Here is a 25,725-nt window from a genome sequence, read left to right as displayed (position 1 = left end):
CTGGGGCTGGGGACACTGCCGTGGGGCACTGGTGGGGGTGGGGGGACACTGCCAGGGCTCAGGACACTGCCGTGGGGCACTGCTGCTGCTCGGGGACACTGCCGAGGCTGGGGACACTGCTGTGGGGCACTGGTGGGGCTGGGGACAGTGGAAAGGGCCAGTGCTGAGGCTGGGGGACACTGCTGGGGACACTGCTGCTGCTTGGGGACACTCCTGGGGCCTGGGGACACTCCTGGGGCTTGGGGACACTGCTATGGGGTTGGGGACAACCTCCGGAGGGGGCACGGCCGAGGCCGAGGGCTGCGTTGGGGGGCACTGCCGGGGGGGTGGTGGGGGGACACCGCAGGGGCTGGGGACGCCGGCCGGGGTGCTGCTGGGGGACTGGGGACAGCGCTGGGGCTGGGGGGGGGAGGACGCCGTCACAGGGCGCAGCGGGGACGGGGGCAGCACCCCTGGGACAGCCACCCCCTCCCCGCACCCCCGCACCCCCGCATCCCCCCCCCCCGGGCTCTTCCTCATCCTCGGCCAAAAACACCCCGCGGGGGACGAGGGGGGCAGCCGGGGTCCCCGGGGGCTGGGGACGCGGAGGCGGCTCCACCACGGACGGACGCGAGGACGGGGAGCGGGGACCCCGTGGGGACGAGGGGGATCTTCTAACCCCCGCAGGGTTATTCCCCAGGAGAGGAGGAGGAGGAGGAGGAAGGAGGAGGAGGAAGGACGCCGAGAGGGGGTGATGCCGGGGGACGCGGGTGACCAGCCTCGTCCCGCCGGGTGCTCCGGGGGGTGAGCGGCACCCCTGGGTGCTCCCAGAGCCGGGGGGGGGTCCTCGGGGAGGGGGGGACGCAGCCCCCGTCCCCAGCCCAGGGCCGGGCTCCTGCGTGCGCCGCGCCCCGGCCTCGGCAGGGAGAGGGGACGCGGGCGGGCGCCGTGGCTCCGGGTCCCCGTCCCCCCCCGGGCTGAGACCTGACCCAACTCGGGGCCGAGGAGCGAGGACCCCGCCGGCAGAATCGGGACAAACCCGAAAGATGCTCAGCGTCACCGCGTCCTGCCGCGGGGAGGGCGCGGCCGGGGACGAGCCCCAGCGGGTCCCCGGGCTCCCAGCCCCACGGCGGCCGCCGGCGGCATGAACGTCACCGGGACGGCGGGGAACCGGAGCCGCGCGGGCGCCGGCGAGGAGCCCGTCCTGCTGCCCACCTTCTCCGCCGCGGCCAAGGTGCGGGTGGCCGTCACGTGCCTCCTCTTCCTCTCCTCGGCCTGCTGCAACGGCGCCGTGCTCTGGTCGGCCGCCCGGGCGCCGCGGCGGCGTCCGCCCCGCGTCCGCGTCCTGATGGCCAACCTGGCGGCGGCCGATCTGCTGGTGACGGTGGTGGTGATGCCGTTGGACGCCACCTGGAACGTCACCGTGCAGTGGTACGGGGGGGACGCGGCGTGCCGGGCCCTCATGTTCCTCAAGCTGGCCGCCATGTACGCCTCAGCCTTCGTCACCGTCGTCATCGCCTTGGACCGTCACGCCGCCATCGTCAACCCCTTGGCGGTGGGCCGCGCCGAGAGGAGGAACAAGGCGATGCTGTGCGCGGCGTGGGCGCTCAGCGCCGTGCTGGCTCTGCCCCAGGTGGGCGAACCCCCGCCCCGGGGTGGGAGGGAGACCCCGGAGGGGTCGAGGAGGAGGATGACGATGGCGGCGGGGGAAGGAAGGACGCTGACGGCCCCCGCCGCCCCGTGCAGGCGTTCGTCTTCCGCACGGTGAGCCGGTCGCGGCCCCGCCGCTTCGTGCAGTGCGCGACGGTGGGCAGCTTCGGGGCGCGCTGGCAGGAGACGCTCTACAACATGTTCACCTTCGCCTGCCTCTTCCTCCTGCCGCTGCTCGTCATGGTGCTCTGCTACGGCCGCATCCTCGCCGCCATCTCGGGCAGGATGAAGGACGCCCGCGGTGAGAGCCCGCGCCGCTCCCCCACCCTTCCTCCGTCGCCGCTCGCTGCTTCTCCTCCCGATGCTGCTGCTGCTGGGGCCCGGCGCCCCGCCTGGGTCCCCTCTCCCCAGCTCGTTACCCCGGCGCCCTTAACGAACCGCGGGGCCGCGCGTTCCTCCTCCCGCCTTCCTACCCCTCGCTCCGTTTCCGCCCCGCAGCCTCCTCCCAGGAGATCCAGCTCCGCCGGTCCCGCGACAACATCCCCCGGGCCAGGATGCGCACGCTGAAGATGTCCATCGTCATCGTCCTGACCTTCATCGTCTGCTGGACGCCCTACTACCTCCTGGGCCTCTGGTACTGGTTCTCCCCCGAGATGCTGACGCGGGAGAAGGTGCCGCCGTCTCTCAGCCACATCCTCTTCCTCTTCGGCCTCTTCAACACGTGCCTGGACCCGCTCATCTACGGGCTCTTCACGGCGCGTTTCCCGAGGGAGACGTGGCGCGCTCGACGCCGCAGCCGCCGCCGGCACGAGCGGGAGGTCGCTTCCGCCCTCACCGGTTCCTTCCGCGTCTCCACCGCGGCCGCGCCGGCCGGGAGAGCCGGCGACAGCCTGGGGGGAGCCGGAAAACACGAGCTGGAGGTGATGGCGGGCGCAGCTCCGCCGGGACGGAGGTGCGAGCTGTGCCGGAGGAGGACGGCGGAGAGCTTCATGTGACGGCGAGGCCAGGCCGGACCCGCGGCAGAGCAAGGGGACCCCCCAAAAACGGGACGGGGGGGTGACGCAAGGGCTCTGGGCCACCGCAGAGCCGCTCCACAATAAACGCCAATTATTTTCTCAGCGGGAGCCTGTCTTTGGGACGGGGGATGGTTTAACCGGCGCTGTGGCGTCACCGGCACATTTCCGCGCCGGGCGGGGTCTAACGGCACCGGTAACGTGCGAGGAGCGGTAAGCCAGAAGCGAGGCGCCCCGTGTCAGGCAGAGAGCAAAAATCCGGGGCAGAAATTCCTTTAAAAAGATGCCGCAGGGGCTCCTCGGGGGGAAAAAAACCACCAAAACCCAACCAAATTTAAACCGTGCCCCTTCACCCGCGCTGGGGGACGGGGAGAATTCGACACCAGAGCCGAGCTACCCGGAAAGCCCGCTGACGTGACGGAGAACGGCGCAGGGCACGCAAAGCCGGCTCTGCCAAACGCTATTTTAAGGCAAAACGGCTTTTTCAACTACCAAGCTGCTCTGAGGCAGCCCCGAGATCGACAGCCGTGCCAGCGACACCGACCGGTTTTAGGCAAATCTAAAATTAGCAAGGAGGCACGAGAGGAATTGGGGCTGGGTTACAGCTTCTCAGAACGTTTAATTAAGGACAAATAACGAGAGGACAATTATTTTACACAAAATGGGAGTTATTGAAAAGGCTGAGTTCACTCGCAAACGTGAAGTCGACAGAATAAACCCCTCAGGCGGTTTAAGGAACGTTTGCCTGGGGTATAAAAAAAAACCCAACTTCTCTCCAAAAGAAGAGCGACCGAAACGCCAGGTCGCTCGCGGGCGTAACCAAACGCTTAAAAACGTCGCGGTTTGAGGCGTAAGCGGGCCCGGGGGCTGCGCCCGCCACGCCCGCACGTGGAAACAACCCCTGAAACCCCGGGTGTCGCTTCTTCACTCAAGTTTTCTCGTTTGAAAACAATAAAATCTTGTAAGAAGCCAATTTCCCGAAGCGCTGAACTGTTTTACTCCTCCAGCTGTTCCTCAAATGCCCCGTCCCCAACGTACAAACCCCCCCCCCCCCCCCGCCACCCCAGTTTCCCCTCCCAGTTCTCCCAGTTTGGACTCGGAACGCACGGGTAGAAATGAGGCTCCATCATCGGCGTCTCCTGTCCGGACTCCTGCTCCGTCGGCGCCCGCCCCTGGAAGAGAGGACGGTTGTCTGTTGGGATTTTGAGCCCACGCGGTGATTTCACGCTCTCTAATCTAGCGGCCTGCTACGACGCAGCGATGTCATCGGCGGACAACTGATGTCATCTACCCGGACTGCTACAGGGGCCCGCGTACGGGCCGCACCGCTGCGTGGGAGAGCTACGGGTGTTGGGCGGACGAGGAGCTGGCCACGTCCGAAGAGCTACGGCTCAGCGTCCGAGCGGAAACCAGTAACGAGCGGTGGCCCTCAAGGGTCCGTACCGGGACCGCCGTCGACGGGACCAAGCGCGCCCGCGGCGAGGCGACCCCCAGCTGATGCGGCGGAGGGAAGGGACGGCACCCGCAGGGACCCGGGCCGGAGGAGCGGGCCCACGTGAAGCGCGCGAGGGGGTCCGAGGGCGGGGTCCTGCGCGCGGGCGGGGACCATTCCCGGTGCCGGGGACGGATGGGCTGGGGGCAGCCCTGCGGAGGAGGACTCGGGGGTGCCGGCGGGTGACAAAAGGGACGCGAGCCGGCGCTGGCAGCCCAGCGAGCCAACGGGCTCCTGGGCTGCGTCGCCAGCAGGGCGAGGGAGGGGATTCTGCCCCTCGACCCCGCTCCGGTGAGACCCCCCCGGGGCGCTGCGTCCAGCTCGGGGGTCCTCAGCACAGGAGAGACGTGGACCTGTGGGAGCGGGTCCAGAGGAGGGACACGAAAATGGGCCGAGGGCTGGAACAGCTCTGCTGTGAGGAGGGGCTGGGAGAGCTGGGGGGGTTCAGCCTGGAGAAGAGAAGGCTCCGGGGAGACCTTACTGCTCCTTTCGGTGCTTATAAGATGGGGACGGACTTTTTAGTAGCGACAGGAGAAGGGGTGATGGTTTTAAACTAAAAGAGGGGAGATTCGGGCGAGATTTAAGGAGGAAATTGTTTGCGCTGAGGCTGGTGAGACGCGGGCCCAGGTTGCCCGGAGAGGCGGGGGATGCCCCGTCCCTGGGAACGTTCAAGGCCAGGCTGGACGGGGCTCTGGGCAACCTGATCTGGTGGAAGATGGCCCTGTCACGGCGGGGGGTGGGCGAGGTGGCCTTGGAAGGTCCCTCCCCACCCAGACCGTTCCGTGATTCGCACCGGCGCAGGTTCCGGCGCTTTCTCGGCCAGGCGGACGAGCCAGTCGGCGGCACGCCAAGGTCTCGCTCGCGCCCGCGGCTCGGCCCTTACCTTCTCTTTCCTTTCGGGGGCCCTCGCACGAAGCACCAATCCACGCTGATGGGCTGCCCCATCAGCTCCTGGCCGTTCAGCCCCTCCATGGCCGCCTGCGCCTCTTTATAGGTCTCGTACTCGACCAGAGTGTATCCCTAGGGAGCGGGAGGGGGGGAGCGTGAGCCGCGGCGGGCGAGGGGAGCCCGGCGAGGGGCCGGGCACGGGGATAATCCCCCCCCAAGCCCTGTTCGATCCCGGCCTCCGCGGCAGAGCCGGGGAAGGGGAAGCACGAGCGTGCGTCGCGTCCAGCCGCTGCCGCGTGGACGAGTTCGACCGCCCCGCAAGCCAAAACGGGAGGCGGCGAAGCCACCGAGAGGCTCGAGGGGCAAGCGCAGCGGCGCCGAGCACACCCCTTCCTACCTTCAGGTAGCCCGTCCGTCTGTCGAGGTTGAGGTGGATGTTTTTGATCTCGCCGTACTCGGCGAATTTGTCGTGGATGTCTTCTTCCGTCGCCTCCTCGTGAACCCCCGTGACGAAGAGGATCCAGCCCTCCACCGCTGCGGCGCGAAGGGGATAAGAGTTACGCCGAGCGCAGGGCGTGCTCCCGCGGCAGCTGTGGGGTCTGAGGGACGGGGTCCCCCCCAAAAGCTGCGGGGAAGCACAGAGCGAGCCGTACGCGGGTGGGAAGGGGAGACGGAGCCCCGGAGCCCAACGTTCTTGGCTTACGCGGACATAAACCCCAGCAAGGCGGGGAAAGGCTCGGTCCCAGCAAGGTCTGAACCCCGGTAGGGAGCCAAAGACCCCGTATTCCCCCACCATCTCCCCTCCCTGCGGTGAAGCCCCCGCGGCGAGGGCTGGGAAGGTGCCTCTGGCGATACTCACACCTCTGAGGGCCCGGCTCATCCCCGTCCTGCTCCACGCTGTCGTAGTCCTCGCGCACGCGGGCCCGCGAGCCCTCCTCTGGGCGCGGCGAAGGGGGGGAAAGAGAAATGGGCGACCGGTGCCACCACCCAGGAGGACGCCAGGGCCCAGAGAACCACAACCCCATTTAAAATTCCCCCAAAGCACGAAGGCAGCCGGGGTTTCACGCCGGACCGCTCTCCGAGGGACGCCGGGGGAAGCGTTTCACCCCAACCGGGAGACGGAGGCCCGGAGGGGCGGGGGACACCGGGACGGAGGGCAGAGCGCGGCGGGTGCTCCTCACCTGAGCCGAAGCCTCGGCCCTTCCGCTTCTTGGCTTTCTCCTTCAGCTTGTGGATGCTCTCTGGGGGGCAGAGGGGAGCGGGTCGGAACCGGGGAGGGGACCCGGGCCGGGCAGGACCCCCCGGGCCAGGCAGAACCCCCCGGGCTTGGCAGGACCCCCCCGGGCCAGGCAGAACCCCCCGGGCCCGGCAGGACCCCCCCGGGCCAGGCAGGACCCCCCCGGGCCGGGCAGGACCCCCCGGGCCCGGCAGGACCCCCCCGGGCCCGGCAGAACCCCCCCGGGCCAGGCAGGACCCCCCGGGCCCGGCAGGACCCCCCGGGCCAGGCAGGACCCCCCGGGCCAGGCTTGGTACTGAGGCTTGTGGGGAGAGGGGGAACCGGGCCGGGCCCGGTGGGGGACCCCAAAGGGAGAGGGAACGGGAGCCGTCAGGGCCCGGCGGCCCGAGGGGAGCGGGGGGACGGGCCCGAAGCGGGGTAACCGATACGGGAGGAGGGACCCGAGCTGAGTCGGTCCCGAACCGGGGCTGCGAGGGGGAGACACGACACAGGAGCAGTGCTGAGGGGCCGCGCTGTGACAGGGACGCGGCCGGGAGCTGGGCCCCAAGCGGGAGGAGGCGGGACCCCCGGGCCGGCCCGGGGCGAGGAGGCAACGGGACGGAACCGGGACGGAACCGGGCCGGGCCGGGCCGTTAGGGGACAGCCCCAGCACCGCCCTCACCGTCGCCATCCTCGTCCATGGCGAAGTCCTCGCCTCCCGCCTCATGCAGATCCAGCACGTCCGCCATCTTGCCGCTCTCGCTGCCGCCGCCGCCGCGGTGCACGCCGGGAAGCGCGCCGGAAGCACTGCCGCCATCTTGGGAAGGGTGTGTGGCGGAAGCGCCCGCGGCGCCATCTTGGGGAGGGCGTGTGGCGGAAGAGTCCTGGGCGCCATCTTAGGGAGGTCAACGCATCTCGTCCGCCCGCGCCGCCATGTTGGGAAGGGCGAGGGCGCTTGTGCCCCCAAACTGGGGCCGTACTGGGGCCGTACTGGGGACCACTGCCACCCCCCGGGGGCGGCGGGCGGTGACACCAGCCTGGCTGCTCCCGGGGTACGAGCCCCTACACAGGGACGATTCGAAGGAGAGGTCGGGGGCACGATCTGCCCCTTCCACCCCAGAAGAAGAGAGAAGCCACCACAGCTACCCCAAAATCTATTGGTTTATTGTATAAAATCATACATACAAACCGCAGCGACGTACGGCGACTTATCCTTTCGGCTTCGCATTTAGTTACGCAGCCCGAACAAGGAGAACAACCCATTTTGGATGCCGAGAAAACCCAGGTTTGTTAATTTTACCACCTTCCAAGCGGATCCGGAGACTGAAAACCGGTGCCCGAATTGCCAAAAAGTCACGGAATATCAGGTTTTCCTTTTCCCTTCTGCCAGGACCAAGGGAAACGCCATAATCGTCCCCGATTCGTTTCAGAGCGGCCGCTGGCAGTAGCGAGGCAGCTGAAACAGCTCGCGTATGACCCGGCGCTGCGAGACAGAAGAGTCGCGGAGGGTTTTGCTAAAAAACATTAAAATCCCGACCTGCAAAACACTCGTAAGCGCCGCAAAAAGCAAAGAGCAGCAGGCGGGGCACAAAAATCTGGTGGCGGAGGCGCCGCGGGGTCTCTCAGGGGTTCCCTTATTTGCGAGACCAGGCCCTCGGATAAATCGCCGCTGGGCGCGAGGGGAGGCTGCACGCAGGCGCGGAAGCGCGGGCAGCGAGACGTTAGACTCCGCGCTGCGTCTAGAGCGGGCGATTAAATCCCAATACAAGGCCTAGATATCGCCAGCCTGTAAAAAAAAATAAAAAAAAAACAAACCACAACTCCACACCATTTACAATCACATTTATAAACGCGTTAAACGTTAATACTGTTGTGTAAAGAGGCTGCGTATAAAAAATATATAAGGAAAAAACCAAAATAGGCTCGTTAGGACGAGAATACAAAACTAGAATACCTACAGATAATGCAATTTTTTTAACCTCCGTCTCAAAACAAAGACTATTGCTCGAATATCCACCTGCCTCTACGGTCAAATATCCTGCGCGAGAGGCTGCTGCGGAGGAAGGAGAGGGTGCGAGGGGCGGCTGAATACGGAAACAGCAGAGTCCCGCGGCTTTGTACCTCTGCCCGGGGGGAAAAGCCCTGGAGAAAGCTCACGGCCGCGTTGAAGGAAGGAGAAGTGACGTCTGTCTGCAATTTATCATCCCGCGGAGACGCTGCTGGCTCTTCGGGAAAAGTATTGGAAAAGTAGGAAGGGATACGGGAAGTTCCGCTAACAAGTCGCGACTTTCTTGACTGGCCTTGAGCTGTAGGAATACTTTAAAGTCAGAAAGGGCATTTTTTAAAATCTAAACATCATATAGATTTAGTACCGATACGTATACAAAGAATAGGGAACTATTCGTTTAAAAAAATAGTGCATATAGAGAATCTTGGTCTGTTCCATCACCGCTACTGCGAGGAAGGGAACAAGCTCCGAAGCGAGCGCAGCGCAGCTCCGGCCATCGCCCTCTCTCCCGGCCTGCGGCCCGAGGCTACGCCGCTTAAACGCTGCGGGCCAGGGGGGCAAAACCGGCAGCCCAGCCTTCATCCTGCCCGGCCCTTCCTCCCCTGCCAAGCCCTCACCGAGGAACGGAAAGCTCCGCGCGATCTGCTGACCCGGAGGACTGCTCAGCCCTCTGCTCTACCAGAAATCCTAAGAATTGTCCCCAGTTCTTGGGGGGTTGCAGCTGCGGAGGGAGCTGGGCGGTGTAAATGGGGCGCAGCGAAGGGTCAGACCCCTTTATCTGCCTGACAGAAGCAAAGCAGAGTTGAGGCCAAACCTTAGTCTGAGCTTTCGCCGCTTGGGGCTGGATCTGTGCGCTGGTTCAAAGGATTAAACACAGTTCTGGTTAACAGAGACTTAAACGGAGTTCTGGTTAACAGAGACTTAAACGCAGTTTTGGTTAACAGACTTAAATGGAGTTCTGGTTAACAGAGACTTAAACGCAGTTCTGGTTCACAGAGACTTAAACGCAGCTCTGGTTAACAGAGACTTAAATGGAGTTTTGGTTAACAGAGACTTAAACGCAGCTCTGGTTAACAGAGACTTAAATGGAGTTTTGGTTAACAGAGACTTAAACGCAGCTCTGGTTAACAGAGACTTAAACGCAGCTCTGGTTAACAGAGACTTAAATGCAGTTTTGGTTAACAAAGACTTAAATGCAGTTTTGGTTAACAGACTTAAACGGAGTTTTGGTTAACAGAGACTTAAACGCAGCTCTGGTTAACAAAGACTTAAACGCAGTTTTGGTTAACAGAGACTTAAACGCAGTTCTGGTTAACAGACTTAAACGGAGTTTTGGTTAACAGAGACTTAAACGCAGCTCTGGTTAACAGAGACTTGTGTTCGCAAGGCTCGTCAGGGGGAGAAGCTGAGCGGTTTCCCCTCGTATTGCTAGCGAGTTCTGAAACTCTGGCAAGGCTTTTTAAACCTTCCTTGAAAAGGCCAAGTCTGACATTTGGTTTGGAAGCTGCTCCGGAGAGAACGGCATGTCCATCTCTCATTTCTTGCTAGATTTTAAAACAATCCACATCTCCCCAGCTTGGCTGGGGAAGCCAAAACCCACCAATGCTCCATTTCCAGCAAAATAAACCGGCCACTTCATCCCCCCGCCGCCTGCTGGGGCTCGGGACGGGACTCCAGCACCTCCACCCTGCCAGACCGGGCTGAACCCAAAGAGGATTGAACAGGAGCGGAGCAGGAGGCTCTGCCTGGTGCCGACTAATTAAACCGCCAAGTCCAATCCCTTAAGTACCGCAGGGCCTTGTAGTTTGTTGTTAGGTGCATTATTGAGAGAATAAACTACGTCCTACCCCCCGAGCGAAAAGCCAGAGCGGAAACAGATACAGCCACCTGACAGCCGTGGGGTAACTGCAAATCCTGCCTGGAGCTTGGAACTGGAATTCTGTAGATTGATCCCCAGATGTCAGCCTGGCCAAACCAAAATCCCAGTTTTAAATTCCTTTTACGTGCTTGGGAGTATTCCCCCCCCGCGCAGCTTGCGTTGTAGCGTTAAAGAGAATGCCTCGGTGGTTTTGTTTTGTTGGGTTTTTTAATTAGTGTGCTTATCGAGGAGTTTTGATAGACCCCCCCTCTACTATAGAAGCAGAAGGAAAAAAAAAAAAAAAGCAGGTCTGCATGACATGCATCAGCTCCAACGAACAGAAGCTTTCTGGGAGAAGTGCTACATTTCACGGAATATTGCCGACTACATAGTACCAACGTACAGCGGAGCTCTTCGGTGTTAATACTGACAGGCTGCATTTTTAACGCTGTCTTTAAAAAAAAAAGTGACAGAAGGAATTCTCTAGCGGAGAGGAGGCCGAGGAGTAGGTCTAGAAGCAAGTATTAAAAGGTTTAAAAATCTGTACAGGAGCTTTTTTTTTTTTTTTTTTTTTAAAAAAAAAAATCTTTAAAATGTGCAAATGGGCCACAATCCTGGAAGAGGCATTACATGCTTTACGTGACACGGGACGGATCCCGTCAGCGTGGAGGTGTTAGTAGGCCTGGGGGAGCGGAACGACTTGCACGCCAGAGTCTAGCAGTTGGAGGAGTGCATGCTCCCCAGCTGGCCAGCGGCCAGCATCAGGATGTCTTTCTTCTCCTTATGGAAACGCAGCTCCTTCCCAGCCAGGCGGGCTTCGTCCAGCTCTCTCTCCGTTGTAGCCAGCTCTCTGGAAAGGGCCCCTGGGCTGTTCTGCTCCCTGTTCACCCAGTCCATGGCCATCTGGTTCCTTATGTCATCGTCCAGAGCGCGGTGGGAGTAGTGAGCCAGGACCTCCTGGTGGTAACGGACATACGCAGGGGAGCTTAGGAAAGACAAGTCACTACATGGGGCACGCGTCGCTTAGCAGCACTCCCTGCCAGCTAAGGGAGCTTAAGGAGAAGGTTGTTGCGACCCTAACGCGCCTAGAGTACAACCGCTCGAGGCACCCGCAGCCCGGACTCACCTGCCGTGAGCACTGCCTCTCTCGCATGGCTTTGAGGCTGCCGTTCCAGTGCAACAGCTGGAAGACGGTCATCAGCTCCTGCAACGGCAAGAGGCGGTCAGGCTGCGAGGAAACGGAGCGCTGAATCCTCGTCCCCGCAAGCAGTCAAGCTAGTTTCTGGCTATGGGAACAAGGTGGCGACACGGACTTTGCAACATCGCAGCCGGTCCCTTGCAATCGCAAGGATCACAGAGTACGTTTGCAACTCCGGAGTCCGTAAACAAAAGACTTCCAGCATGAATGAGTTCAGATTTATCAAAAAGACAAGAAAACCACAGAAGCGGGGGAGGCAGAAGGCATCACCAGCGTCTTAGGAGCCAAGATGCAAGGGCAAAGTCCGGCTCGCCCCACTAGACAAAAATCCCCCCGCCAGATGAGTGGATTACAGAGGAGACAAAGCCGCTGATGCTTCACTCTGCCCCAGGGATTTCGGGATTCTGCAAGCAAGACTCTGTCATCTCGCAACCTCCGAGCTAAAGCACCGGCAGAGCAGGTGACAACCCCACGTTTTCCAAGCAAACGTTTCTCTCTCAAGGCCACACAAATTCTGCTTCGTAAACTTGCAGCCACTAGTTAAGCTTCCCAAACACAAACACAGCCTAAGGAATATACATAACAGAGTCACCCTGTGTAAACAGGCCCATTAATATAAACACTTCTGCCTTCTGCCTCCTGAGTTTTTCCATTCAAGGGAAACGAGCCAGGCAAGAAGTCCGCTTCGGGAAAAGTTCGCCTACAGCAAAGAACCCCAAACACAGCGACACTACAGACTAAAGGCGCCTGCTTTGAGAGGCATCCAAACCCCGCTTCACTGTCTGGAGCAGAGTTACGGTCCAATTTCTCCTCTTCTAAAAATCCAGCTCCAGTTGGTGCGCTTAACAGTCAACTCATCTGCACACGAATCATTCCGAGCTACTTTTGAAGCCCAAGTTTAAATTAAAGGGAGTCACGAATCTCCAAGCACCATCGTAACATCTCAGTACGTGCGGGGACAGACGTCCTGCGTGACAACGAGGAGCGTGCTCAAAGGCTATCAAGTCGCAGGCAGAATTCAGAGCGCTCTAAAAAGCCTTATTTACCTGGCTGCTCTGCTCCGCTCTGCTCGTAGGAGCAGTTTCCTCAGAAAGGCTGGAATAAAGCCCGGAAGAATCTCAGTTCTCAGTCATCTGTTCTGCACGGACTCCTCCTGCTCCGTTATACCAGAGCTGATAAGTGTTACAGCAGTTTCCCTCAGCAGTTTGTACTTTTCATTTCACAGATGTTTTGTCGTAACGAGAGACAGACCGAGCATATTTCAGTAGGATACGAAGATTGCTCAGATAACGCTGTGGTTTGAGGGCATGTAACGACCGTAATCAAGACTCCTAATTCCACAATCAAAATGTCTTTGGATGAAAGATCTTCGCCAGCCTTCCTAAGGGAAGCGAGATCTCTCCCATTTTACAGGGAGAGGATAAAAACCACAAATGAAACGGCTCGCTTAATGCCGTGAGTTAAGGTACCTGGAGGTATCATCTGAACCTCCAGCGCCAGTTATCTAAACACCACGTCACCGAAAACGCTGGATCAGAAGAACGCACAACCCTTTCACAATACCAAGCCACGCAAATATCAAAGAGCATTTACAGACAGAGCCCAATTCAAAGTATTTTGCTGGTATACCAGCACCTGAAAGCACCACAAATCCCGAGTGGTGCTCTAAGAGGAAAGCCCCGCTTTTGTTTTGAATGTGAAGCACTACGGCCGTAGCTGAAAGATCAAACCAACCACCCCTTGAACCGTGTCGTTAAACTATGAACAGTACCTGGAACTCCAGCATTGATTTTCCCTTGTTGGATTCCAGCATGAAGCGGAAAGCACCGATCCCGGTGTTGGGATTATCAGCTTCCTCTCGATTGCCCTGCAAGAGACATTTCATGCAAAAGCTGCAACTCCCGACCCAAGCGGGGCTCACCTGGTACCTGCCACTTCTGCTACATCATCCCCACTTCAGTAATTCCAGGTCAGATTAAGGAGGACAGCCTTACGCACCTCACCCTCGTGCTTAGACCGCGCTCACCGGTCTAACTCAGCCTCGAATACTTGCATCGTTCGCTACAGCTCTCACGGAGTAACGAAGCCCGCTCTGCTTTTGACAATGCCACTCGCAACGGGATTTTTTCTGCAGCCCATTATGGCGATTTCAAAGTTCTTACAATACTCTGGCTGCACAGCAAGAACTCCCTCCAGGATAAGGTATAATTAGAGCAGTAAAAGAAGAATGCAAAGCTCCCGCCCCGAGAAACTAAAGTTTCTGGAAAACATTTGGTTTGAAGAAAGCTAGCCCGTGTGACAACCTGGTCACAGAAGGGCCACGTGAATCAACGTCTCCATCTTGTAATCCCACCCGGCCTGATCTGAGGGAGCACAATCAGACTCGAGAAGAGTGTGAGACTGTGTGGGAGGGGAAGCAGGAGAACGAGAATTAGAGCTATAGTTACAGTTTTAATACTCAGAAGTCACTGAAAAAAAACCTGCCGTAAAGAGTTCCAGATGTAAAAGAAAACTTCTCTTCCCATGATTTGAGGTTTTTCCCCAGTCAATCCGTCCCCAGCAATCGCAGCCCTCTGGGCACTGGAAAGCCTTACGTTGAAAGATGCCAGGGCCTCCGAAACACTCTTCTCAATGAACTCATCCGTGATCCTCCGGGAGGGATGCTCGTTAAAGACCGAGTTCATTAGCGCAATCTTCGCAGCACTCCTTCGGGCTTCAGCCTTGGTTGGACAGAACTGAGGAGAGACAAACACCATCAGGACAGAAAGACAGCGAGATGACCGAGATCCCTTCGGCCCCATGCTCCAAACCTCTCCCCCCGCCACACGAAATGGGAATTAGGTGGCAGTGTTGTGTAGTTTTGGAAAGTCATGCTCTCAGACATCCTGAAATCATTAGGAGCTAGTTTTAAACCACAGCTATCCCAACCATGCTAAACAAAAATTAGGCAGGCAGCTGAACTCAGCACATAGTATCTGCATCAGGAAACGCCACCAATCCGATCGTCAACAAAATTAATTAGCTTAAAACCCAAACGTAACCAAATTACTCTTAAGCACAAGGACTGCTCTTCGGGATGGGCAGACAGCGTAGTTGCTGGAACTGTTTCTTTTGGATACCTTCTTCAAACCAAGACTAGAGAGTAACTGCCTGAAGCCACTACAGCAAAGGAATCCGAAATGCAGTCAGGACCCCTTGTGATTTTTGGACCTTAATCTTTAGGGTGAGGTATTTGGGTTGGACATTTTCCTTTTGAACAGAAAGAGGGGAGAAACTATTAATCCAATGTTATGATTTGATTTCTAGAGTCTTTTGGCATCTTGAGAAGAGGTTCTGGGTCAAATCCGGAGCCCTTGCAAGGAAATGTTACTCTACCAGTCTGTCCGAGCTGCATCCTGCAAATACATCCCACTGCTTAATCCTGGGAAGGAGAACGAAGTATCAAAACCCACCGATCTGACAGTTTTCTCTGATACCGCTTATCTTACCTCAGCACTGCTAAGGTCCAAGTCAGTCATGTGTAGGGAATACAAGACATACAGCAAAGAAAAAATTTACAGCCAAAGCTTCCCAGACTGAAGTCGGGTGGGGTTTTATAGGCAATTAGGAACATTAATCGCCAGCTTGAAATTAAAGAGGGTTACAGTCAGACCCGTGTCATTCTCACGCTTCAAATCAGCGGGAAAACGTTAACGTTGTGCCCACCGCAGAAAGGTATCTGAGCGCTAATTCTGGCCAGGAAAGATTCTCAGGGCACCCAAGTCAGACGGCTTTGGAGAACGAGCTACGCCGCAGGGAGAGCCTCCAACCAAGCCATCGTACCTGGAAACTGCCAAAGCAGCTCCCTCCGGGCAAGGTGACGTAGCAGACGTAAGGGGGACTGTTGGAAGGGACCATCTCGTACACCACGAGGGCTCCGTTCTTCAGATCGGCTCCACGCGACTGCTTCATCTGCCAGAACTCCTGAAGGGCCTCCACGACGTTCACTGAGGAGACAGAAATAGAATCAAGTTCAGACACAGAAAACAAGAGCCTGGGAAGCTGGTTTCCTCAGGTATCATCCGCCAGAAGTGGCCGCATCCAGAAACAGAACGGCATAAATGTTAGCGTATTCCCACCTACGCAAGCAGGGTCCTGCCCAGGGAGCTCAGTTACGACTCAATTAAAACCCATCAGCTTCAAGGGAAGCCGTAGGCGCACGATGTCAACACAAACACGCCTCCCCCAGCAAGAGGAACGTAAGGAGAACCACCGAGTTACAAAACAAAGCTTCCTACAGAAAAGCTCTTCTCGTTCCCGCAAACTTAGGGAAAAAGCTTTCAGAAGAGGGCTTGGAAAAGGCTGCAAAGCAGCAGGGCAGCGAGGCATTTTTCCTCCGTTAAGAGGGCTCTCAACAGGCTCAGCAGGTTTGCTCACCTGCCTCAGCTGACCCTCGGTATTGACATTTTCAGATTTAAGAGAAAAATAAAGCAGCTGACCTGCGCGTGCACTGTCAGACGTGCGGAAACCACCTGCCTTTACGCTGAACGTCACGTACCGAGCTCAAAACAACACGATGGAGCCACAAGAAGTGACCCGAGGCGTAAAGCTACCCAGCTGAGGCCTTCTGGCAGAACTCCCTGTAATTTGGGTGGGAATATTCGATTGCCACATAGAGAGTGTGTAACGGCACGGAGGAGAACGGAAACATCTAATCGGAGCATCTCGTTTGTGCCATTTCGGCATGGCAGGACGTATAACCAAACGGTGAATCACAGGCTAAGCCCAGGACTAGCTTTGTTACAGTCAGTGGTTTTTCCATCCCAGTTAGGGAACCAGAGCATAAAAAGTAAGCCCTCGTTGACTTTGGTAATTACAGTCTTTTCGGGAGAAGTCGTTTTTAAGCAGGCACCTCTTCTGGAGCACCAAATTTGCTAGACGGGGTTTGAGCACCTACCCAGCTTTAACGACCCAGCAGCTAGTCCACACCGTGCACAGCCAACCGATACACACAGCCCTCGCCGCCATCAGCTTGTAGCCCAAATCCCCGAGATTAAATCCTTCTTATTTTAATTTGCATGCAAGCACTAGAAGTGTTTGCTGTAACGACGAGCCAGCTCTCCTGTCACTCTCCTCATTTTGGAATCCCCAGCGCCGCGCGGACTTCCTTCGATTACCCACCCTTTACTTCGTCAAGGTTCGGGCGAGAAAAATGACCCTCATAGCGTCTAACGCTCTAAGTCCCATCAAATTTGCTCTAAGCTTCTTTCTGTGCTGAAAAGTTTGACAGGTAGCTGTAGGAAAAGCCTGCCTCAGCTCTTCCTCAGCACTCCTTCTCTGAGCCTTTTTAAGCTCAGCAATCGCTTTGAAGCGAGGCAATCTGCAAAACAGATTACAGCAACTCCTCGTTAATGCAAGAGCTGTTAAAAGGGCTCCACCCCAGAGTTCTCCTTTTAAGCAAAATGAGAAAAATACCCCAAAATCCCCAGGCAAGCTCTCCTGTGAGGAGCTGTACACGAGGCAGCAAGCACTGAGGCGGAGCACCAAGCGAGACGAGGCTGCTGTTCTCCAAGTCTCCCGGGGTTCGATATAAAAGGGAGGTGAATTTGAGGCCACGCGCGAATGTGAGATGCCAAGTCCGTCACAGGCCACCCTGGCTTAGCTTTTCGGTTGCCCACACAGTGCTGTAAGTTTTTAGGTCTTCAGCCAGGCGGCTTTCAGGAAGACAGCGAGCGTGAGCCTTTTACTTTGTTTTATTGCTTTCTGTAAGATGAAGCCAGGCGAGGAGTCACAGGCACAGTAGTTCCTCGCTAAGCATTTCCCTCCTCTTTCAACCACAGGCTTTTCAGGGCATTTGTTCACAAAGCAGTCGCTTTGGATTATTTTCAAGTTTAATTTGGGGTTTGGTTTTTTTGATGAAACATGCAAGACGGGGGCAATTTTCCACTGAAGACTAACAAAAAGCCGTGCAAACAATACACGGTTCCCTGCCAGTTCTCCAGTGCACCAATACCCAGACAGAATTCCCATCCGTCCAGGCAGATTCCCTTCCCAGGGACAGTGTAAGTCATGCACATAATCCCCAACGGATTTGGGGAGACAATGCCCGATTCAATAACGACTTCAGGGACCGTTTGGCACGGGGCGACGGAGGCTTTGCAGCAGCGACCACACAAGAAACCGCAGAGAAAGCCGAGCTGCATCGGGCAACGCAAACTCTCACGACACACAGAATTACTCTGAAAATTCAGAGACATTCTAGTTTGGTTTAATTTAGTGAAGTCTGAGAAGCTGGTGTTAAGAGCAGGTTAACGAGGAAACGCCGTGCAACACGGGCACGGAATTGCGTTTTGAGCCCAAGACAAGGGTTCCTCTGTGCCCGACACTGGCTGGGTACTTCGTTAGCGACTGGAGCAATAGGTCAGACAGCTGAGAAGCATCCAAAAGAGGTTTTTTTCCCAGACTGGATTCAATGCTTCCAGCTGCCGCAGGCAGGATGGTTTTAGGAGACGAGAAAGTAAAATACCTAATTGAAACTCTACAAATGCTTCAGAACAATAAGCTTTTATAGGGCGGGAGAGCAAACTGCGCCGCTACGAACAGAGACCTGCCCCTCTGCCCTCTCCTTCCCAGCGCAGCTCCAGCTACAACGCTGCACACGTCGTATTCAGCAGACAAACACTGGCTGAGCACTGCAGCGCGCTGAATCCAAAGCGAAATTTTAAGTCTGAATTTGCTCCGGATCGATGATTTTCAGCCTTGCTCATTCACCCCCCTCCTCCCATTAAATCACAAAATAGCGATGCGGGGGAAAGAGGCAGGAGACGTGAAGTTTGGTTTTCAGAAAGCATCCTAAATCCCGTCGTGTCTCGTGTTTGCGAGAGGACGGTCCTCGAGAAAGCAGGGACACCTTCTGCACCCTGAAGGATTTTAATCCCGTACGGAGCACGGAACACAACGCAGCGCTCTGGCTGGGGAGAGGGCGGAGAGAAAAACAACGGGATGGTTTGAAGGCAGGTAAAGATGCTGCAGAAGTGACGTATTCTTTGCACCGCACATGAGGTCGTGCTTAATGGGAAACCCAACATGTAAAGAAAGCTATTTTAAGTGCCTGCAAGTAGAACAAGTCTCTCTACCAGCTCAAAACGCTGGAACTCTTACTGTCGGCATCAGTCGATACCTTTTTTATCTGTTCGTCTGCATTTCTGAGGGCAGGAACTGGAAATGCTGATCTTCTAGAAAAACTCTGTCACCCATCTGTGTGGGGGAGACCCGCAGATTTACAGAGCACGGCTTAACCCACACGGGGCGGTTCCTGTCAGAGCCTTACCCTTTGGATTTGCCACTCCGAGAAAAGCTGAAGAGAAGCTGGGAGACACAAAGCAGAGCCTGCTCTGCCCATCAGTCACATCTGTTTATTGCTTTGGAGCATAACCCCGTATCCCGGCGTTGTGTATACGATAGCACATCTGACTTGCATATTAAATACAGAAGAGTAAGTGATTCCACATGGCGTCGAGTTCCTCCGGAGCCAGACGAGCGGCGGTCCCCCGCACGCCGGTGGCGCTGACTGCCAAGCACTCACCATTTGGAAGCCTACGACCGCCTCTGTTGGACCTGCTGCCGTAGCCGGAAGAAGTCGGGAACTCAAAATAGTTGCAAAGTGTCTCCTTTCGGGTGGGGCGGAAGATTCTTTCCATCACAGGGCCAGTAAAATATGTGCTTTAACCTTTTTTCTTGCTTCTGTACTTTTTTTTTTTTTTTTTTTTTAAATAAAAAGGAGTGTACAAGAAACCCAGATCTGAGCCTCCTCCGGGGGCTCTCGCACGACCGGGCGCCTCTGATGCAATACTTGGAGCCCCGCAGCGCCGGAGCGTGGTGGAGTACTTAACACCCCCGCAACAGCCTCTTCCAGCACCAGCAGCCTGCGGAGCCGATTTCTCCTCCCAGCCACGGAGCTTTTTCATCAAGAAGGTGCAGCCGTGCAGAGCACACAACCGAGGGGGATCCCAGGAAAACTGCGGCCACCGGGAATGGCCAAGGATTGCCCAGCGGAGCCCTCTTCGCTGCTGCCTTCGTTGAAAGAAATGAACTTTTTTTGTCCTGACATCAAGTTGAAATAAAGGAATTGCGTACAGAGGACTAAATCGCTGTGGCACAAGAAGAATCCTCCTTCTTAACAACATAAAAAAACCTCTAAAAAACATTAAAAAAACCAAACAGCCTCCACTTTCTCTAACTTTATCACGCATTTACCTGTTACAGGCACAGCACAAATAGGAAACCTCCTCAGCTTTAAACCACAAGTAGGGAATTGTCTGCCCAGCTCAAGTTCCTACGCCTGCTTTTGCGGTCACCTATACGCTTGCCTACCCCGACCTTGCCTTCTTTCCCTAATTTACAAAAGCAAAAAACCACGTCAAATTAGGTATCGGGAAACGGTTGATACCATAAAAACAAAAGTTTGCATTTAAGAGGCCACAGAGCTTTCTAAGAAAAGGAGACCCGGGAATGTTTCTCAAGCTTGACCCCTGAAACCACAAGACTCCTTAGGGAAAAGGCAGACTCAGAGAAGCCACGGACTCAGCCGTTTCATTTTACCCACTTTTACTTTACTCACTTTCTCGTTTTTGGCACGAGCAGCCCCAGATGGATAGGGCTGGAGCAGGGATCCTCCTTTCCTCCCCACGCTCACCTTTAACGTCGCCCGAATCATACGAGCTCACTCTGCGGGGCTGGGAGATCCCAAGCACGAGGGTTGAGACGGCAGCAGACACCGGAAAAAGTCTCCACAAATGGCACAAAACGCTTATTACTGACGTTTAACCTAACGACAACAGTCGAGGATGCCTCCTCGGTCACCCTTGTAGCCCATCACGTGGGCAAACCACCAGCTGAGCGCCGCTGGATAGGGAACATCAGCACGCAGCCACGGGAGAGGCTCCCGACTCTCTTCTTTTCTCTAAGTCACGGACCTGCAGGGAAAAGGGTGCTCAAAGCTCGGTGGTGGGAAGCAAAGAGAAGCAGGGCCCTCACCCAACAAGGCTGCCAGGGAAATTCCAGGGAAGGAAGAGGGTCTTGGAGAGGTCCACGCCTTAAAGCTTATGCTGGAGAAGATTGAAGAGGGAAGGGTTGCATAGACCAAGGAAAATGGGTTACAACAGGAATCCCAGACAAGGGAGAATTCACGGGGAAGGAGGGATGGGACGGGAGAGTCCCAGACACAAGGCTGGAAGGAAAAGGGGGAGCTGACAGGGAAACACCCCGAGAAGATCCCAGACCCTGCAGCGATGGGATGGGACAAGGGGTGCCTGGGCTCCAGAGCAAAGCGGGGGAGAAAGAAAAGAGGCAAAGAAGAGACCCAGCCCTGGGGGCACAGAGGGGAGATGACCCCACAGACCCTGGGGAGGGGGCGATGGGGAATGAGATCGAGGGAGAAGCCGGCTCAAGCGGCAGAGGAGCCAGCCCTGGGCGGGGGCGGCGGGAGGGGAGCCCCGGGGGGAGCCGACACGAGGGAAACGGGCCGAGAAGGGGCCAAGTACGCGAACAGGGCCTCCCCCGGGTCCCTCGCCCTCAGCCCCCCCCAGCCGCCGGTCCCCCCCGGAGCCCCCAGCCCGCCCTGAGGCCCGCTCCGCCGCCGCCCCCCCCCCCCCCGCCCGGCTCACCGCGGCCGTAGCCCTGCGTGTGCTTGGCGAAGCTCCTCACCACCGCCTCCACCGCCTCCCGCAGCACGGCGGGCGGCCCGGCGCCGGGCGGCGGCGGCGCGGCGGATCCCTGCAGCCCCAGGGGAGGCGGCGGCGGCGGCAGCCCCAGCCCCAGCCCCAAGCCCAGCCCGGCCGGCGGCGGCGGAGCGGCGGGCAGGGGGGCCGCCACGGCGGCGGGCGGAGGGGCGGGAGGCGGCGGGGGGGCCGAGGCGGCGGCGGCGGGGGCCCCGGTGACGCCGGGCCGCAGGGAGCGCAGCGTCCCCACGCCGGGCTGCAGCCGCTGCGCCCGCACCGACTCCATCATCGCCGCCGCCAGCCCGCTCCGAGGGAGAGCCCCGCCGCGGAGCCGCCGTCACTCACCGCCCCGGGGTCCAATGGGCGTGGAGATCACCTCAGGGAGGGGGCGGGACGGCAGGGGGAGCTGGCCAACGGCAGCACGGAGGAGACTTCGGGGCGGGGCGGAGGGAGGGTGGAGGGAGGGAGGCGGTGAAAGCGGCAGCACGCCAATCGCAGGGCAGAGGGCCGGGAAGGTGGGCGGGTCGGGGAGGGGAGCGGCCAATCAGAACTCGCTGGTAGGGCGTGGAGAGGGAGGGGCGCGCTCTCCTTATTTACCCCAATCACAAGTGAGGGACACGGCGAGGGGGCGGGGATTAGGGGACAACTGTCCAATCGTGCTGCAGCACTGATTATAATGACAGAGGGAAGAACGAATCAAAATGCAAAAGTGCAGAGACGAAGGTGGGGAATTGTAGCCACGTTGTTATTGGTCTGGAGAAGGGGGCGGGAAAAGGAAAAATTAACCAATCAAAGGCTTCGATACAGATTTAGAGGCGGAGAAAGTTGCAATTGCCCATTCACGGCCTCTGTTTTGATGAAAAAGGGCGGGGCCTGGCGCACCCAGCCAATAGGGCCAAGCTGTGCGGGCATGAAGGGGGCGGTATGGCTGCGCTGTGCTCCCGCCGGCCGCCAGGTGGCGCTAGTGCACCGCCGCCCCCGCGCCCGGTTTGACCCACGGCGGCTTCCGTCTTCCTCCCGGAAGTGGCTTCGCCGAGGCCCCGCACCGGGGAGCGACGCCGCAGGCCCGGCCCGGCCCGGCCCGGCCCGGCCCCGCCATGGAGACCTGGGTGCGCTTCAGCGCCCAGAGCCAGGCCAAGGAGCGTCTCTTCAGGTGCGGGGGCGGCTACCGCGGCGGTCCCGGCCTCCCCTCACCGGGGGCGGGCGGTCACGGAGGGCCTCACGCCGCGTCGTCTCTTGCAGGGCCGCGCAGTACGCCTGTGCGCTGGCGGGGGACACGCTGCGGAGGAACGGGGCGAGCGCCGGGGTCCTGGCCAGCGTTCGGCAGCTGGAGGCTCACCTCAGCCTGGGCCGCAAGCGTGAGTGGGGCCGCCCCGGGGCTGGGGGGGGGGGGGGGGGAGCGGGACACCCCCCCCCCCCCCCCCCCGGTGACCGCCTGTCCGTCTGTCCGTCCCGCAGTGCTGCGCCTGGGCAGCTCGGCCGAGGCGTTGGAGGCGGCGAAACGAGCCATCCACCTGTCGGACATGGTGCTGCGGTTCTGCGTCACCCTCGGCCACCTCAACAGGGCCATGTACTTCGCCTGCGACAACGTCCTCTGGGCGGGAAAGACGGGGCTCGTCCCCAGCGTGGACCAGGAGAAGTGGGGCCAGAGGTCCTTCAGGTGTGGGGCTGGAGCTGCCGGCGAGCAGCGAGCGCGCGTCCCCGGGGAGAGCAGGCTTCTCGCCCCTCTCCCCTGCGTCTGCTGTGCTGTGGGGTAGCCGGAGGGGTCCCAGCTCCCCCCCCGCCCCGAGTGCTGCGCGCAGGGGCTTCTCCTCTCCTCGCACCCTACCCGTGGCACAGAGCAGCGTTGCAGGAGCCGGGGGAGCCCTTGGCCCTCGGCTGCGGGCTCGTCCTTCCCCCAGGCGTTTTATTTTTGCGGCCGGAGAGGTTTCCTCGGCTCCCAGCGTCGCGGGCCGCGGTCCCCAGCGCCGTTTCCCTGCCGTCCCCCATTCCTCTCCCCTGTTTTTTTCAGGTATTACCTCTTTGCCCTCGTCGTGAACCTGAGCCGGGACGCCTACGAGATCCGGATCCTGATGGAGCGCGAGGCGGGCGGGAAGCGAGCGAAAGGCAGCGAGAACGGGCGCCAGCTCCGGGCTGACAACGGGCTCCAGCAGCTGGGGCTGAGGCTGCAGATCCAGCTCCGGCTTCTGATCCGCGTCCTTCGGAACAACCCTCCTCTGCTGCTGGACGTGGTGAAAAACGCCTGCGACCTTTTTATCCCCCTGGACAAGTTGGGGCTGTACAAAACCAACCCGGGCTTTGTGGGGCTGTGCGGCCTCACCTCCTCCATCCTCTCCATCCTCACCATCCTTCATCCCTGGCTCAAACTGAAGCCTTAGTTGTTCTCACACCCTGCCTCCGGCCTCGAAGCCAGCGTAGGCAGATATTGGGGGACCCCGGGGGGGTTAACTCCGGGGGCAGGGACACGACTAACGCTGACTGTCTCCGTCCCGTCGCGCGCGGCCGTGCGTTCGCGTCGCGCCTGGCCGCTTTAACCGCGGAGACGGGAGGAAGGTGGAGGGAGTTTGCGGCGTCGCAGCCCGCAGGGACCTGCTCCGGCCGCCTCCGCTCCCTGCGTCGCCGGTGAGGAGGGCGATACTCGACGGACCTAAACCTGGTGGTTCTCCCCATCGACTCTAGGGCCCGTCTGGGCGTTTTTTAGGGGTTTAACGTTTCCCCTTCCTCTTTGGGGGGGGTCTCTTAACACGGAGCCAGCCAAGAGGGAGCTATTTGGGGCCGGAGAAGGGCGCCTGGGTGCTTCCCCCAGACTGGGGGGGTTTGAAACCAGAGGGCGGGGGTGAGCCTAGCGCTGGCCGGGCGCATCCAACGCCTCTTTTGACGCTTTATCTTCCTTTTAAGAAATCTGAGTGCAGGCAGAGAGAGGGTGAGTTGAAAGGACTTTGGCCGCCGATGAGCCGTACCCGGCTGGGCGTTCGGAGGTGAACTCGGGGTAAGTCCGTGGGGTCTCGGCCGGTGCCGCTCTGCCGCCTGGCCGTGGGTTTGAGGTGAGATGGGGAGCAGGGTATTTCCCCGTAGGAGAATATTTGCTTGCCTGCGCCTTCCCCGCAGTCGCGGTGGGGAAGAGGCGACTGCAGCGAGTCACGCCGAGCCCTGGGGTCGCTCCCAGCCCTTCCCGCCTGGATTTTTTTTCTGCATCCGAGAACAGAAAGGGGACTCGGGCAGCCCGAGCTCTTCCCTGCCGCTGTGAAGAAGCGGAGACCTGTGCGTCCGCCTCCCTCCCTCTGCCCGGAGCGGCGCAGGCTCACCCCGCTGCGCCTCTGCTGCGGTTTGCTTCTCAGATGTCCCTTGTAGTGGCTTTTTTTTGGGGGGGGGATAAATCGGGGATAAATCCCGGCTCGACGCCGTGATTCTCTGCGTCAGTTGTTCCTCCCTGCTTTTCCCTCCGAGCTGGCGCTGCCGCCTCACTAAATTTGCCCGTTTTTCTTGGTTTCTGTGACACCAGATAACGCTGCTTGTGCCAGAGCTCGACCCGGCTCTAAAGGGTGTTTTACTTAACCGCAGACCGAAGGACGCGCTCAGAGCTGATGATTATTTGTGTGCAGAGGTGGGACGTTCCTCGGGCCGTCCCCGGGAGGGCGATACGCAGGGAGGGAGCGACCCCCGCACGCTTTTAAAACCCGCTGGTGTTTTTGCTGAGCTCCCAGCGGCTCCGTGCGCAAACACGGAGCTTCGCCTCCTTCCAGGTACGTCTGCGCGGTGGCAAAGGCTCGTGCCCGGGCTGGAAAACCACGGTTTCATCGCTCGAGAGCGTCGCCTCGGGTTTCTTAGTCCAGACCCGGCTCCGGGACCTCTCTGGCATTTTCCATTCGGCGTCTCCCGGCGTTCTGTGGGCTCTGGGGTGGTACGGGCAGGGGAAAGGGTGCAGCCTGAGACCGAACCGAACTACCCAGAGCTTTAGCAAGAGAGAGTTGAATTCAGCTGGATAAAGAAGGAGGTGGCAGCGGGGTGTAAGAACGTGGGGTCTTTCTGCCTGCGAACCGACCTGGTGAGGGAAGGTGCGGGGCGAGGTACTCGGACCCCGGCGTTCGGACGGCGAAAGCTGCCCCCCCCCGTTCCCCTCGGCTCACGGTAAAGGGCTGGAGCAAAATCTCGGCTCGGAGACCTCGAACCCTCGCCGGAGAAGGTAAATCAGTTACGAGAGCGGAAGGCGGCCGTCCCTGGCTCGTTAGCAGCCTCCCCGCGCTGTTAACGCGGCGGTTTTAACGCGCGGGAGCGATACTTTAACCCGGGGAAGGTACGGCGGAGGGCCGCGCGGCGTCTCCCGCTCCTCGCTCGCTCGCCTGTAAATACCGCGGTGTAAATAGGCGGCCGCGCTAATCGCGGTCCCGTGGCGGTTTGCAGAGTTCATTATTAAAGCCCGGTTGCTGAGACGTCGCCGTTTTCCTCCGTTTTCGTGATCCCGCCGGGATGAACGCGCGGGGATATCGGTGTGTCTGGCCTGTCTCGGGACGGGGTCTCGGGCTCGCTCCCGACGTGTTTCCCAGTGTCCCGGGCAGTGAGCGACGGGGACGCCGGGGCCTTGTCCCCTCCACCCCGATATTTAGTTTGGTTTTGGGTGTTTTCTCCTGGGTTTTTTTGCTGTTACCGTCGCCGGGGGATGGACCGACAGCCCTTTTCCATCCCCCTTCCCCTCCCGCCGCGGTGGCAACGAGCCGAGGGCTCGTT

The 25,725-nt window shown here is 58.9% G+C and overlaps 4 protein-coding genes across 7 annotated transcripts; 2 read left to right on the top strand and 2 right to left on the bottom strand.

The window, feature by feature from the left end:
- Positions 1-1,034: 1,034 nt before the first annotated feature.
- On the top strand, positions 1,035-3,755 carry LOC142420588 (gonadotropin-releasing hormone II receptor-like). Its single transcript, XM_075524677.1, has 6 exons — positions 1,035-1,612; positions 1,726-1,930; positions 2,128-2,549; positions 2,749-2,855; positions 3,270-3,392; positions 3,491-3,755. The coding sequence occupies exons 1-6, from the start codon at positions 1,124-1,126 to the stop codon at positions 3,753-3,755; spliced, it is 1,611 nt and encodes a 536-aa protein (XP_075380792.1). The 5' UTR covers positions 1,035-1,123.
- Positions 2,421-25,428, top strand: PEX11B (peroxisomal biogenesis factor 11 beta). Of its 3 annotated transcripts, none has more exons than XM_075525060.1 (5): positions 2,421-2,425; positions 22,075-22,153; positions 22,243-22,358; positions 22,459-22,660; positions 23,012-25,428. In XM_075525060.1, exons 2-5 carry the CDS (start codon positions 22,098-22,100, stop codon positions 23,376-23,378), a joined length of 741 nt encoding a protein of 246 aa, XP_075381175.1. In that variant the 5' UTR covers positions 2,421-2,425; positions 22,075-22,097; the 3' UTR covers positions 23,379-25,428. The 3 variants fall into 3 exon arrangements, 2 of the variants coding, with proteins under 2 accessions (XP_075381175.1, XP_075381174.1); XR_012778797.1 differs by lacking the exon at positions 2,421-2,425 and having other exon boundaries at positions 21,994-22,153; positions 23,012-23,989; positions 24,744-25,428; XM_075525059.1 differs by lacking the exon at positions 2,421-2,425 and having other exon boundaries at positions 21,994-22,153.
- On the bottom strand, positions 3,240-7,028 carry RBM8A (RNA binding motif protein 8A). The gene is made up of 6 exons (XM_075525070.1): positions 6,921-7,028; positions 6,204-6,263; positions 5,882-5,959; positions 5,420-5,556; positions 5,018-5,154; positions 3,240-3,814 (listed from the first exon to the last, which is right to left on the bottom strand). The coding sequence occupies exons 1-6, from the start codon at positions 6,985-6,987 to the stop codon at positions 3,769-3,771; spliced, it is 525 nt and encodes a 174-aa protein (XP_075381185.1). The 5' UTR covers positions 6,988-7,028; the 3' UTR covers positions 3,240-3,768.
- Positions 7,370-21,344, bottom strand: LIX1L (limb and CNS expressed 1 like). Of its 2 annotated transcripts, XM_075524798.1 has the most exons (6): positions 20,947-21,344; positions 15,125-15,288; positions 13,897-14,037; positions 13,074-13,169; positions 11,231-11,308; positions 10,682-11,061 (listed from the first exon to the last, which is right to left on the bottom strand). In XM_075524798.1, the coding sequence occupies exons 1-6, from the start codon at positions 21,287-21,289 to the stop codon at positions 10,819-10,821; spliced, it is 1,065 nt and encodes a 354-aa protein (XP_075380913.1). In that variant the 5' UTR covers positions 21,290-21,344; the 3' UTR covers positions 10,682-10,818. The 2 variants fall into 2 exon arrangements, with proteins under 2 accessions (XP_075380914.1, XP_075380913.1); XM_075524799.1 differs by lacking the exons at positions 10,682-11,061; positions 11,231-11,308 and adding an exon at positions 7,370-8,544.
- Positions 25,429-25,725: the final 297 nt, after the last annotated feature.

Source organism: Mycteria americana, chromosome 25 (genome assembly GCF_035582795.1).
Source record: "Mycteria americana isolate JAX WOST 10 ecotype Jacksonville Zoo and Gardens chromosome 25, USCA_MyAme_1.0, whole genome shotgun sequence".
NCBI classification, from domain to species: domain Eukaryota; kingdom Metazoa; phylum Chordata; class Aves; order Ciconiiformes; family Ciconiidae; genus Mycteria; species Mycteria americana.
The sequence above is the reverse complement of the archived record's forward strand: the minus strand, read 5'-3'. Positions and strand labels throughout refer to the sequence as shown.